Source organism: Xenopus tropicalis, chromosome 1, assembly GCF_000004195.4.
Source record: "Xenopus tropicalis strain Nigerian chromosome 1, UCB_Xtro_10.0, whole genome shotgun sequence".
Classification (NCBI taxonomy): Eukaryota; Metazoa; Chordata; class Amphibia; order Anura; family Pipidae; genus Xenopus; species Xenopus tropicalis.
In genome coordinates, this window is record NC_030677.2 from 195,926,904 (window position 1) to 195,942,697 (window position 15,794).

Here is a 15,794-nt window from a genome sequence, read left to right on the forward strand (position 1 = left end):
CCTTGGCGGGCCGGATAAAAAAGACCAACGGGCCGGACGTTGCCTGCGGGCCGTAGTTTGCCCACCCCTGAGCTAGAGCCTAGGTGAATTCCAATCAGTACATCTGTGTTTGCTCCTTGGGCCTATATAAAGACATTACCATTTGGCGCTATCTGTCTAAGTGCTGAGAGAGTGATCCCTGGATATCAGGTTCTCTGGTAGGTCTTGTGGGACCCAGTTGGAGACACTGTATAGTTGGTGTTTGACATTTTTCTCATTTTTGAGGACGGGACTTCTCAGACTGTGCCTGTTTACATATATGCTTTTCCTGGGAACAGGGGAATCTGTTGGTAGTGGTGGAAGGATTCCGGAACCCCCTGCTTATATGGCATGAAACCCAGATACTGCATGTGGAAGAATTCCATGATTATGGGAATAGACCTTTCTAGTTCTGTGTGTGGAGTCCTCGCAGCTTGGAATGCACTTGAGGAAGTCCATGAGAACATAACCATGACGGGAAACCCCCTCAAACATTTCTTGGCTATTGTTGGAAAAAATAACCCAATTTTTGATAATAGGTCATTCAGTTGGGTATATACAGTGGAGGAAATAATTATTTGACCCCTCACTGATTTTGTAAGTTTGTCCAATGACAAAGAAATGAAAAGTCTCAGAACAGTATCATTTCAATGGTAGGTTTATTTTAACTGTGGCAGATAGCACATCAAAAGGAAAATCGAAAAAATAACTTTAAATAAAAGATAGCAACTGATTTGCATTTCATTGAGTGAAATAAGTTTTTGAACCCCTACCAACCATTAAGAGTTCTGGCTCCCACAGAGTGGTTAGACACTTCTACTCAATTAGTCAACCTCATTAAGGACACCTGTCTTAACTAGTCACCTGTATAAAAGACACCTGTCCACAGAATCAATCAATCAAGCAGACTCCAAACTCTCCAACATGGGAAAGACCAAAGAGCTGTCCAAGGATGCCAGAGACAAAATTGTAGACCTGCACAAGGCTGGAATGGGCTACAAATCCATTAGCAAGAAGCTGGGAGAGAAGGTGACAACTGTTGGTGCGATTGTTCGAAAATGGAAGGAGCACAAAATGACCATCAATCGACCTCGCTCTGGGGCTCCACGCAAGATCTCACCTCGTGGGGTGTCAATGATTCTGAGAAAGGTGAAAAAGCATCCTAGAACTACACGGGAGGAGTTAGTTAATGACCTCAAATTAGCAGGGACCACAGTCACCAAGAAAACCATTGGAAACACATTACACCGCAATGGATTAAAATCCTGCAGGGCTCGCAAGGTCCCCCTGCTCAAGAAGGCACATGTGCAGGCCTGTCTGAAGTTTGCCAATAAACACCTGAATGATTCTGTGAGTGACTGGGAGAAGGTGCTGTGGTCTGATGAGACCAAAATAGAGCTCTTTGGCATTAACTCAACTCGCTGTGTTTGGAGGAAGAAAAATGCTGCCTATGACCCCCAAAACACCGTCCCCACCGTCAAGCATGGGGGTGGAAACATTTTGCTTTGGGGGTGTTTTTCTGCTAAGGGCACAGGACAACTTATTCGCATTAACGGGAAAATGGACGGAGCCATGTATCGTGAAATCCTGAACGACAACCTCCTTCCCTCTGCCAGGAAACTGAAAATGGGTCGTGGATGGGTGTTCCAGCACAACAATGACCCAAAACATACAGCAAAGGCAACAAAGGAGTGGCTCAAGAAGAAGCACATTAAGGTCATGGAGTGGCCTAGTCAGTCTCCGGACCTTAATCCAATAGAAAACCTATGGAGGGAGCTCAAGCTCAGAGTTGCACAGAGACAGCCTCGAAACCTTAGGGATTTAGAGATGATCTGCAAAGAGGAGTGGGACCAACATTCCTCCTAAAATGTGCGCAAACTTGCTCATCAATTACAAGAAACGTTTGACCTCTGTGCTTGCAAACAAGGGTTTTTCCACTAAGTATTAAGTTTTTGAACCCTCTAACAAAAAAAGACTTATTTCACTCAATGAAATGCAAATCAGTTGCTATCTTTTATTTAAAGTTATTTTTTCGATTTTCCTTTTGATGTGCTATCTGCCACTGTTAAAATAAACCTACCATTGAAATGATACTGTTCTGAGACTTTTCATTTCTTTGTCATTGGACAAACTTACAAAATCAGTGAGGGGTCAAATAATTATTTCCTCCACTGTATATGTTAAAAAAATGCTAAAAATATATATAGTGTTTTTATATATATTTTTTTTTTTTTTTTTTTGCACAGACTTACCTGATGCCACAGAATGAGAGGAATAGTCTGCCTCCAACTCATTGGAATGATTCCCCCTTTGGCTAGCAGAATCATTAAGCTCTTATCTATAAACTATATATTCCGAATCCATTATATAAAAAAAGAATAACCACTATTACCAATTGCCTTTCCTATAGCAAAGCTGCAGCATGTTTAAATTCCTGTAGGGCATTTGAGCCCTGATGCCACTTACTGAGTTTGGCAGGTATAGTAAGTAACCTTATAAAGTGAGCTTTGATTACTGATGGATTCAATTATTAATTAGTACTCTGTTCCAGCCCTTGGATGTACCTGCTGATAGGGTGTAACTGCTTCATATCCCTATGTGTAAGAGCCCTTGGTTTGAATGTTGTGGGATGAACTACATAGTAACATAGTAAGTTAGGTTGAAAAAAAAAAAAAAAAGACGTCAATCAAGTTCAACCATAATGCCTATATATAACCTGCCTAACTACTAGTTGATCCAGAGGAAGGCAAAAATCCCATCTGAAGCCTCTCTAATTTGCCGCAGAGGGGAAAAATTCCTTCCTGACTCCAAGATGGCAATCGGACCAGTCCCTGGATCAACTAGTACTAAGAGCTATCTCCCATAACCCTGTATTCCCTCACTTGTACTGAGAGCTATCTCCCATACCCCTGTATTCCCTCACTTGTACTGAGAGCTATCTCCCATACCCCTGTATTCCCTCACTTGTACTGAGAGCTATCTCCCATACCCCTGTATTCCCTCACTTGTACTAAGAGCTATCTCCCATACCCCTGTATTCCCTCACTTGTACTGAGAGCTATCTCCCCTACCCCTGTATTCCCTCACTTGTACTGAGAGCTATCCCCCCTACCCCTGTATTCCCTCACTTGTACTGAGAGCTATCCCCCCTACCCCTGTATTCCCTCACTTGTACTGAGAGCTATCTCCCATACCCCTGTATTTCCTCACTTTTACTGAGAGCTATCCCCCCTACCCCTGTATTCCCTCACTTGTACTGAGAGCTATCTCCCATACCCCTGTATTCCCTCACTTGTACTGAGAGCTATCTCCCCTACCCCTGTATTCCCTCACTTGTACTGAGAGCTATCTCCCCTACCCCTGTATTCCCTCACTTGTACTAAGAGCTATCTCCCATACCCCTGTATTCCCTCACTTGTACTGAGAGCTATCCCCCCTACCCCTGTATTCCCTCACTTGTACTAAGAGCTATCTCCCATACCCCTGTATTCCCTCACTTGTACTGAGAGCTATCCCCCCTACCCCTGTATTCCCTCACTTGTACTAAGAGCTATCTCCCATAACCCTGTATTCCCTCACTTGCTAAAAAGCCCCCCCAACCCCTTCTTGTACCTATCTAATGTATCAGCCAGCACGACTGGTTCAGGGAGGGAATTCCACAACTTGTAAAAAATCCTTTCCTAATATTTAAACGGAACCTTCTTTCTTCTAATCGTAATCGGTGCCCTCGTGTCAGTTGGAAGAACCTACTGGTATATAAAGAATTAAAGAGGTTATTATATGATCTTATATTTTTATGCATATATCATATCTTAAGCGCGTCTTCTCTATTGTAAACAGACCCAACTTGGCCAGTCTTTCTTCATAACGGAGACTTTCCATACCCTTTACCAGTTTAGTTGCCCTTCTCTGGACCCTCTCTAACTCAATCATGTCCCGTTTGAGCACTGGAGACCAAAACTGAACGGCATATTTTACTGTAGATGGGGCCTTACCAGCGCTCTGTGAAGGGGAAGAATAACCCCCTCCTTCTGCAAATATATGCCCCTTGCAGCTGCTGCCTGGCATTGCTTGCTACAGCCAAGTTTATTATCTACAATTACTGTCATCTGCAAACAATGATACATTACTTATAATACCCTCCCCCAAGTCATTTATGAACAAGTTAAAGAAAAGTACAGAACCCTGAACCCTGGAACCTTATTCCAAGTAGAGAATGTGCCATTAACAACCACCCTCTGTACCCGATCCTGTAGCCAGTTTTCTATCCATGTGCAAGCGACTTCACTAAGACCAATAGACCTTAGCTTAGAAAGCAGTCGTTTGTGGGGAACGGTATCAAATGCTTTGGCAAAATCCAAATAGATTATATCTACTGCATCCCCACTGTCCAACTTCTTACTTACCTCATCATAAAAAGCAATTAAATTGGTCTGACATGACCTGTCCTTCATAAAGCCATGCTGATTACTGCTCATAATGCCATTCTCCAGAACATGATTTTGTATGTGATCCCTTAACAAACCTTAACTTGCCCACCACGGATGTCAAACTTACAGGCATTTATTTTTTACATTTATTGTGTGTAACCCTTTAAGCACCATATCCTGTGCCAACCACTGTGTAGTTGGAGCTGAGGCAACAGTGCAGCTATTGGGTGGGACTTGGCCCTCTGGCTCCTCTACTGTATACACAGAAGAAAAGAACTGGTTAAGCACATCTGCCTTTTCTGTATCTGCTGTAACCATATTGTTACTATAACTCAATGGGGCCACACCCTCAACCTGCATCTTTTTATTAATATACTTAAAAAACTTTTTTGGGGTTAGTCTTGGCCTCGGCCGCGATGCGCTCCTCATTTTCTATCTTTGCCTTTCGGATTGTTGTTTTACAGCCTTTGTTATAGTGTTTAGATTTATTAAACGCAGCTTCTGTCCCCTCTGACTTCTTTACTTCAGAATTAAGCCACATAGGGTGATTCTTAACAGTTCTATATTTACATAAATTGAGAACAGTAATGATTTAATATCCATTACAACCATTTCTGCTCTGTGTTTTTAGCAGAAAACCTACTGCCCCAATCTATGCCCTGAAGCACTGCCCTTAAGGATCTAAAATTTGCTTTTCTGAATATAAAGGAAAAGTAACACAAAAAATTTTTAAGTAAAAAAGCTATTCTACCCTGCAGCAATAATTGCCCTATTCTGCAAACCACTTAGTATTTTAAATGCTTTAATAGAAAATACCTGGTAAAACTTGGCTTCCTGTCAATTGAACTATGGCAATACGGTGAAGGAAGGAGCAGCATCCACTATGCGACGATTGATTGATTGAGCCTAGCCTGACTCCTTTCTATACAGAAGGAAGGCTAGGCTCGATCAACTTTATGTCACAGGTGGTTGGCTCCTCAACAACCTGTGACATAAAGTTGTCATGCAAGAAGTTTATAAACTTGTTCCCATTTACTGTCCTGGCAGTACTATTGCCCCAGTCAATATCAGGGTAATTAAAATCCCCCATTGTTATCACTTGCCCCAAACTAGCAGTATTTTTATATTTGCAACACTTACATTAGGGGGGGGCTATAGCATACCCCTACAGCTAATTTGGTGAACGCTTTACTGTCTGTGAGAAGCTCAACCAATGAGGCTTCAGCTTCCTCATTTACCATCATCACCTCCTCCTTTATACTTGCATTTAATTCCTGATTAATGAACAGACACACTCCTCCTCCTCCAATATTAACTGCCCAGTCATGAGACTCATGTGATTCAACCAAGTTTCAGCAACACCAATCACATTATATTTCTGCTCCAACGCCAGTACCTCCAGCTCTCCCATTTTACCAGTCAGACTCCTTGCATTAGTAAACATACATTTAATACTGGTACCAGTGTTAGAATGTCACGTAAACAACTTATGGGCCTCCCTGCCATTATCAGTACCCCCCAAGCAAGTCTCCTCCCCTTTTTCCCTTACTATGCTTAATATAAATAAGCTGCTGTGTGACCATGGGGGTAGCTATTCCAATTGAAATAGTGATAAATGGTACAGTTACATAGCAGATAATAGATAAGACCTGTAGAATACAATGGTGCTTTACAGAGTATATCTGTTATCTGCTATGTAACCTGTGCCTTTTATCCCTTTTTCTAGTTTAAATGGCTGCCCCTATGGCTACACAGCAGGGTATTTATTTAATTATAGTAGTCGTTCTGAAGTAAACACACAACCCCTGTGCTTTATTTATATCTTGTTATACCCCAGTTACTCGTTAGGGGTCTGAATGACACGCAATTTATGGGGTATTTGATAAATACACTTCTAAAAATTTCATAGGAATGAATAGAAAGTGGGTGAGATTTTCTGTGGTGCACTCTAATCTTATATATGATAAATCTGCCCCCAAGGGGCATCTGACTGTCCTGAAGTGCCTGGAGCCTGGATGAATGGATACACCACCCCCCCATTTGCAAAACTGGTACATTCTTGCCCCCCAATGACTTAAAGCTGCAATTGCAGCAAAAGGTTCATAAAACTTAAATACATTAACTACTTTCTAATACCAAACATTGCCACATTAAAACATTTTTTCAGTGCTCTAAATAAGAAGCTCACAGGAGTAATATTATTTAAGAGTGATATAGTTATATATAAGAGTGCAGGACACATAAATGGGAAATCTCAGGTCTATATTAATCACAGATTATATTGAAGAACTACAATTCCCTACATTCCCCGTTATTGTGAGGCCCCTAGCTGCATAACCGTGGGAAACAGACAGCCATTGCCTTGGGCACAGCCGCTTCTCAGTGACTGACCCAGGGTTAGTGGTGTTTGTCCCGCAGCCCCATCCAGCCCCGCCCCCTCCCATGTGCACGGAGGAAGGAAAACAGAGAGCCGGAGTCTCAGGTAGTGTATGTGGGGAGCTGGGGCTGGGGCTGGGGCTGGGGCTGGGGCTACGGGCACACGGACTGGGCTAGTGGCCTCAGTGGCACTCAGGCTCATAGTGGAGCAGGCACTCAGGGCTGCTAGTATATTCTAATTATATAGAATCCTGCCTCCAAGTGTCATCCTCACTGGCCTGAAGTCTGGTATGATCAGTGTTACTGTGCCTTGTATATCCTTCTGATACAATACACTGTGTGCCAGGCTGCCCCTGTGATGTATTACAGCTCATACAGTAGCCATTCCAGCTCATACAGTAGCCATGCCAGGCTGTCCCTCTAATACATTCCAGCTCATACAGTAGCCATGCCAGGCTGCCCCTCTAATACATTCCAGCTCATACAGTAGCCATGCCAGGCTGTCCCTCTAATACATTCCAGCTCATACAGTAGCCATGCCAGGCTGTCCCTCTAATACATTCCAGCTCATACAGTAGCCGTGCCAGGCTGCCCCTCTAATACATTCCAGCTCATACAGTAGCCGTGCCAGGCTGCCCCTCTAATACATTCCAGCTCATACAGTAGCCATGCCAGGCTGCCTCTCTAATACATTCCAGCTCATACAGTAGCCATGCCAGGCTGCCCCTCTAATACATTCCAGCTCATACAGTAGCCATGCCAGGCTGCCCCTCTAATACATTCCAGCTCATACAGTAGCCATGCCAGGCTGTCCCTCTAATACATTCCAGCTCATACAGTAGCCGTGCCAGGCTGTCCCTCTAATACATTCCAGCTCATACAGTAGCCGTGCCAGGCTGCCCCTCTAATACATTCCAGCTCATACAGTAGCCATGCCAGGCTGCCTCTCTAATACATTCCAGCTCATACAGTAGCCATGCCAGGCTGACCCTCTAATACATTCCAGCTCATACAGTAGCCGTGCCAGGCTGCCCCTCTAATACATTCCAGCTCATACAGTAGCCATGCCAGGCTGCCCCTCTAATACATTCCAGCTCATACAGTAGCCGTGCCAGGCTGTCCCTCTAATACATTCCAGCTCATACAGTAGCCATGCCAGGCTGCCCCTCTAATACATTCCAGCTCATACAGTAGCCATGCCAGGCTGCCCCTCTAATACATTCCAGCTCATACAGTAGCCATGCCAGGCTGCCCCTCTAATACATTCCAGCTCATATAGTAGCCGTGCCAGGCTGCCCCTCTAATACATTCCAGCTCATACAGTAGCCGTGCCAGGCTGCCCCTCTAATACATTCCAGCTCATACAGTAGCCGTGCCAGGCTGCCCCTCTAATACATTACAGCTCATACAGTAGCCGTGCCAGGCTGTCCCTCTAATACATTCCAACTCATACAGTAGCCGTGCCAGGCTGCCCCTCTAATACATTCCAGCTCATACAGTAGCCGTGCCAGGCTGCCCCTCTAATACATTCCAGCTCATACAGTAGCCGTGCCAGGCTGCCCCTCTAATACATTACAGCTCATACAGTAGCCGTGCCAGGCTGCCCCTCTAATACATTCCAGCTCATACAGTAGCCATGCCAGGCTGCCTCTCTAATACATTCCAGCTCATACAGTAGCCGTGCCAGGCTGCCCCTCTAATACATTCCAGCTCATACAGTAGCCGTGCCAGGCTGCCCCTCTAATACATTCCAGCTCATACAGTAGCCGTGCCAGGCTGCCCCTCTAATACATTCCAGCTCATACAGTAGCCATGCCAGGCTGTCCCTCTAATACATTCCAGCTCATACAGTAGCCATGCCAGGCTGCCCCTCTAATACATTCCAGCTCATACAGTAGCCGTGCCAGGCTGCCCCTCTAATACATTCCAGCTCATACAGTAGCCGTGCCAGGCTGCCCCTCTAATACATTCCAGCTCATACAGTAGCCATGCCAGTCTGTTCCTCTAATACATTACAGCTCATACAGTAGCCATGCCAGGCTGCCCCTCTAATACATTCCAGCTCATACAGTAGCCGTGCCAGGCTGCCCCTCTAATACATTCCAGCTCATACAGTAGCCGTGCCAGGCTGCCCCTCTAATACATTCCAGCTCATACAGTAGCCATGCCAGGCTGCCCCTCTAATACATTCCAGCTCATACAGTAGCCGTGCCAGGCTGCCCCTCTAATACATTCCAGCTCATACAGTAGCCGTGCCAGGCTGCCCCTCTAATACATTCCAGCTCATACAGTAGCCGTGCCAGGCTGCCCCTCTAATACATTCCAGCTCATACAGTAGCCGTGCCAGGCTGCCCCTCTAATACATTCCAGCTCATACAGTAGCCGTGCCAGGCTGCCCCTCTCATGCACTGTGGCACATCCAGTAGCCATGCCAGGCTGCCCCTCTCATGCACTGTGGCACATCCAGTAGCCATGCCAGGCTGCCCCTCTCATGCACTGTGGCACATCCAGTAGCCATGCCAGGCTGGTCTTCTAATATGTAACAGCATAGAAGTAGTGTCAGTGAATGTCGGACTGGCTCACTAGGACAGCGTTTTTCAACCACTGTTCCGCGGCACACTAGTGTGCCGCGAGATGTTGCCTGGTGTGCCGTAGGCAGGGCCGCAATTTTTACTTTAAAAAAAAATCCGGGCCCTGTCATTGGTTGCGCCCCGTGTGTACGGGTGACGTCAGTACGCACGGGGCGCAACGTTATAAAAGGGCCTGTGTGCGGTCGCGTGTAGGCAGAAGTGCAGAGGCGGCGCGCGTGAGGGGAAGATGCTGCTGAAGCCGCCGAAGAGTAAAATGCTGCTGGGCACCAATGTATTAGGGGGGGCCACGGGGCACACTGACTTATGGGGGCACTGCTGCTGGGCACCAATGTACTAGGGGGGCTGGCTCTTGGCACCAATGTACTGGGGGGCACTGCTGCTGGGCACCAATGTACTAGGGGGGCACTGCTGCTGGGCACCAATGTACTAGGGGGGCACTGCTGCTGGGCACCAATGTACTAGGGGGGCACTGCTCTTGGCACCAATGTACTAGGGGGGCACTGCTGCTGGGCACCAATGTACTAGGGGGGCACTGCTCTTGGCACCAATGTACTGGGGGGGCACTGCTCTTGGCACCAATGTACTAGGGGGGCACTGCTGCTGGGCACCAATGTACTAGGGGGGCACTGCTCTTGGCACCAATGTACTAGGGGGGCACTGCTGCTGGGCACCAATGTACTAGGGGGGCAGTTAAATTTTTTAACATTTTCTAATGGTGGTGTGCCTCGTGATTTTTTTCATGAAACAAGTGTGCCTTTGCCCAAAAAAGGTTGAAAAACACTGCACTAGGATACCAGGAAAACTCCCGGTGGGCCCAGGTGTCAGTGGGCCTTCCTGCTCACCCAGCCATTTTCCTTGTATACCTATACCATGGTCATTCCTCATTTCTATATGAGAATAAAGAAAATAAATAGAAGGCGGAATAGAGAATAATAATATGTATGGAAGAAATAATAATATGTATTGAGAAGTGATTGAGAGAATTGTTTAGATACAGTGCCTACAGTCTAAAGTACTATAGGTTGGAGGATAGTGATTGATTGGTTTCTTTTTTTTATTTCCATTCTTTCATTTAGGAGTAAATCAGACGTTGCACACTGACTCTCCCTATAAACATTCTTGACATGACAACCCAATTGTCGCTCATTCATTGTTTGATCTCTGAACCCCTTCTTGTTACCCAGCAGAATGGCATCCTTTGGGTGGAAGAGGAAGATTGGCGAGAAGGTATCTAAGGCGGTCTCTCAGCATTTTGAGGAAGAGGCTGCGGATGAGAGTGTTGTGCTAGACAGTCATGAGGTGGATTGGCTCCATGCAATCAAACGCAAGAAAGGCATTCTCCTTGAGGATAATACGGCTAGAAGCAAGCGACTAAAAGAAGAAGGAAGTCTCCTTGCAGAAGATGGAAGGTACTGCTTTTCTTCCAAAGTTTCCTGCTGAATCTTTGCTTACTTTGCCTGTATAGTGCATTATTCTATATTTTAGTGGAGAATTAAAGCGAATATAGACTCTAGAAATGAATGTACAACTGTACAGAACGCTCTTCTGAGCACTTTCAAGCACAACAACACCACCTGCTGTTCATTTGCTGAAAAATTAAGTTTGTGAGCAGAGGAAAGTCTTGTGTTATTGTTTACTTAGAACTGACCAAAGAATTGTCAGATGACTCTTCTTTGCTCACTAACTGAATTTTCTGAGCAAGGCAATATCTTCCTCTTCTTTAACGGGGACTAAACATAAAAGCAAATAAGATTTGAAGAAAATGCTTACTTCCTTTGTTAGGCAGTGCTCAATCCAAGAGGGATGGAAGGCCCCATAAAACTTGCTGGTCATTTAGGCAAGCAGTAAGGACAGGGCCACCTAATGCTGCTCTCTGCAATGAGCATTGTATTTTTGATCTGCCGCTCATTTCAGACACCAGCAATCCTGGGGGTGCAAGTGTTCTACAAGTGAGCACTACAGAGAATGTCCTTGCACCCCTTAGTGCTCTTGCATATCTGCCCCTGGGGGTAAATAAATAACCCTTCTAGTGTTTCGTAGTTTTTTTTATAATTTATATTGTTTACATTTTGTCTGGACAAATTGTTAATTTCTAGATTTAAAAATAGATGCAGAAACTTTCTGCCATGAACGTTGCTTGTACTAATGCTTTACTCTCTGTTTTTCACCAGTACATAACATAATAGAATAATTATTCCCAGTCTTTATAAATGTTGTGACCCCTTATAATTTGACAAACTCTCAGACACCACAAGCTTTAGTAAACAAGGTGCTAAGCTGAACCAGTGCAGTCCCCTATAGAAGCCAATTAGATTTTATGAGACTACTACAAATGAGAACGTGAAAAGCAAAGATCTGATTGGTTGCTATGGGTTACTGCACTCCACCTAGTGTGAGCTGTTATTTTAGGTGCAAAAGTGGTGATTACTTTTTTTACATACACATCACCTTGCATGATCACTATCACTTGTTGGTTAAGGCCATAAGATGAGCTATCACTTTTATAACTGGGACCAGCATGTTTGGTGGATAATGTTGTGGTACAAGACATATTTATAAATAGATAACATGCTTTCAACTTCTTTTGGAAAAAAAGAAATTCTGTCTTGTGCACCCCCTGCAGTAGCTAAGCAGGCCACTAGAGGGGGTTAATGTGCTTGTAAAGCAATTGTGTTGTGAAAAACAGGGGTTTTGTCAACTTTTCTGTTATTGGCAGAGATGTTGTTTTGGCCAAATATGTCTCATATATGGCAACTTCAAAAGCAAAAATATTCAACTCATCATTTAAAAATATAACAGTAGGGTAGTGTGCGGATACATAACAGCTTAGTATGCTCAAAATGATCATTCTTAGTGATATTCTGAATGGGCTTTGACATCAGCAGGTTTAGTAACAGACACAGGGCTGATAAGAATGATGTATATTAATAATGTATAATAATAAGTCAACACAATAGCGCTAAAATATAATACAGTGAAAGGGAGCGCAGGCAGAGGTGGGAGACAGAATAGGAAATCTTGATTAGAGCAGCGTTTTTCAACCACTGTTCCGCGGCACAGCCTGGTGTGCCGTAGGCAGGGCACCAATGTACTAGGGGGGCACTGCTCTTGGCACCAATGTACTAGGGGGGCACTGATGCTGGGCACCAATGTACTAGGGGGGCACTGCTCTTGGCACCAATGTACTAGGGGGGCACTGCTCTTGGCACCAATGTACTAGGGGGGCACTGATGCTGGGCACCAATGTACTAGGGGGCACTGCTGCTGGGCACAGAGTTAAATTTTTTAACATTTTCTAATGGTGGTGTGCCTCGTGATTTTTTTCATGAAACAAGTGTGCCTTTGCCCAAAAAAGGTTGAAAAACACTGGATTAGAGAAACCTTTTTTGTACAAACTGTACAGTGCAAAGTGCTACATTGAGCTTATAATAATTACTGTATGTTCCGATGTTAGACTGTGACATGGAGCAACTCCTGTAACTTTGCTGAAAGTGGAGTGGAACTGCACATTTCATATTTACAGTTTGTGAGTTCTAGAATTTGCTGCCAATTAAAACTGAAATGTTATAAAGCGCATGCCTAATATGCAGTAATTAGCCATTTCCACTGGTTTAACAGTGATTTTGTAAATGAAATTGCTATCGGAAGCAGAATCTGTCTGGCTGCATTCTCTGCATTTGGTTTTGACTCCTGAAACAGTGTTACAGACTGTTACTGGCAGGGAACTGGCTTCTGGGGAACTAGTCCGATTGGAGCAAATAGGAGCCCAAGCACATTTCTATATATATTTAGTGTAGCAATTGTAATGAAAATATCATTTAAAGGGTATGTGAACCCATATATTCATTTTAAATGTTGCTGAAAGCCCTTTGCTTTAATCTCCACTGCTGGCCCAGACTATATAAACCAGTGAAACAGTGATGCTCTCACCTACACACAATCCTTAATGGCACAATGCTGCCTCCCTTTTGGCTTTAATGGTAACTGCGTGACACCACTGGAACATATAGGCTTTTGCTCCAAAATACTGAAATTCCCCAGCGGCATTGGGTGGGTTCTGTTAAAGGCAAAGGGAGATGGCACAGTTGTTTTGGACATGTATTAGCTTATTATTTCATAGGAAAGAGGGCTGTATAGAATCAAAGGTCATTATTTGTGGAAAATAAAATCCAATTTAAAGTACAGCCCTTTCCTAAGCCTTGGGGTTTATCACCTCTGATTCACTGGATGTATCTCTTTATTAGCAGAATATTAGTGACCTTTCTGTTTTATTATCTACTCAAGTTTGTCATCCTGGAAACAAGTTATTTATTAGTTCTCTATATTTGCCAATTTTCATGTGTAACCCACGTCACTGCCCCAGTGTTTTCCACGGAACAGTCACTCATACATTCATATTGGCCTATTATAACTTGTTTGGGGGACTGTTAATTGGAAACTCTGTGCTTCCTGTATCCTTATTGGATATATTTTTTGCATGATAGCATGTCACGCATTCTGCTTTAGCCACTGAAACAAATTATGTGTGGTACTTAAGCCAGCTACATCTTTATACATTGCACGTAAATTGGAAAAAATATAGTTATAGAACCTGTTATCAAGAATTCTCAGGACCTGGGGTTTTCCAGAGAAGGGAACTTTCCATAATTTGGATCTCCATACCTTGTCTACTAAAAATCATGTAAACATGAAATAAACCCAATAGGATAGTTTTGCACCAATAAGGGGTAATTATACTGTATCTTAGTTGGGATCAAGTCCAGGTACTGTTTTATTATTACAGAGAAAAGGGAATCATTTAAACATGAAATAAACCCAATAGGACTGTTCTGCCCCCAATAAGGGGTAATTATATCTTAGTTGGGATCAAGTACAGGTACTGTTTTATTATTACAGAGAAAAAGGAATCATTTAACCATGAAATAAACCCAATAGGGCTGTTCTGCCCCCAATAAGGGGTAATTATATCTTAGTTGGGATCAAGTACAGGTACTGTTTTATTATTACAGAGGAAAAGGAAATCATTTTTAAAAAGTTTGAATAATTTGATTTAAAAGCAGTCTACGGGAGATGGCTTTTCTGTAATTCAAAGCTTTATGGTTAACGAGTTTCAAGATAATGGATCCCATACATGTATAACAAATGTCCTCCAAACATCCTCCTTCAGAGCCTGCACAAGGCAAGCAAATGAATTATGCTTTTTAAGTGCCGTACCTATACCTACACATTTACTTTATTGAGGACAAACTGGAGCTGTAATTAGGTCCTAATAAAATATCTTATTGCATTAACTGCTTCTATTTATATTATATGTTGCTCACTCGAATTGCATGACATTTAGATTACTATACTCATGAACTGCCTTTATATAAACTAATTTACTGATTTATTTTATTTCATTTTTGGGAAGTCCCAACACCTTAAATAAGATTGATATCATACTGGAACTTCACCAACATAACCTTCTTAGCCTACAGGAGACCTTGCCTCCTCAGATCTGCTGGCTTAAGGTGGGCAATACTGTAAAACACAATACAAATTGGCAATGCTCACCTATAACGACTGTTTGTTGTAGCGTTGGGTGCTGAGTGCTGAGCCCACTGCCAAGGACACGCTGCAGCACTCCGAATAAAGTGAAAAGGTTGTTAATTGTTGTGTTACCTGTTCTGTTTGCACAATTAACACCTTTTTCACTTTATTCGGAGTGCTGCAGCATCTTGTATTGCGGTATTGTAAAGCAGTTACCCGGAAAGCACAGCGAGCCTTATAGCTTCATCACAGTGACTTTATTGTGGAAACCCAATGCATTACATGTTTTGGCTCAACACCTTAAGCACCCAAGGAAGGCTGTTGAGCCAAAACATGTAGTGCATGAGGTCTCTACGATAAAGTCATTGTGATTAAGCTCTAAGGCTCGTTGTGCTTTCCAGGTAACTGCTTTACTCTATTTGTAGCTATATGCAGCCAACATGGGAGTCTGCAACCCATTGGGAGACACTTATTACTACAGAACGTATGCCACAAAGGAAATATTTGTTGGCTTAAGGTGGCCATACATGGGCAGATTTAAGCTGCCGATTTGAGTCCTTTAAATCTTATAAGAGTCCTTATCTGCCTGTGTATGGGGCCCCTCAGTGGGTCTCTATGATCAATATCTGGTTGAAAATTGGCCAGGTGTTGATGCGGTCCTAGGTCCAAAGGCCCCTGTACCCAACGTTTTAATTAGCCCGATATCGCCCACCTTAGGAGATCGCCAAATGAGCGGATATTGGAGTCTATTACTATACCAAAGTATTTTATGCAAGTCACAATACCTTTTGTTTTTTTCCCCTGTTGGGGGCACAGAAGATTTTCTACTGATCCACCACTAGGTATGCAA

General features: G+C 43.6%; 1 protein-coding gene across 4 annotated transcripts in view; it reads left to right on the top strand.

The window, feature by feature from the left end:
- Positions 1 to 6,824: 6,824 nt before the first annotated feature.
- The window catches only part of ttc33 (tetratricopeptide repeat domain 33), a 123,879-nt gene continuing 114,909 nt past the window's right edge, over positions 6,825 to 15,794 (top strand). The window contains exons 1-2 of one of the 4 annotated variants that reach the window (XM_031895287.1): positions 6,825 to 6,930; positions 10,492 to 10,824. In XM_031895287.1, the coding sequence (XP_031751147.1) occupies positions 10,604 to 10,824 (221 nt within the window). In that variant the 5' untranslated portion in view covers positions 6,825 to 6,930; positions 10,492 to 10,603. 4 annotated transcript variants of the gene reach the window in all.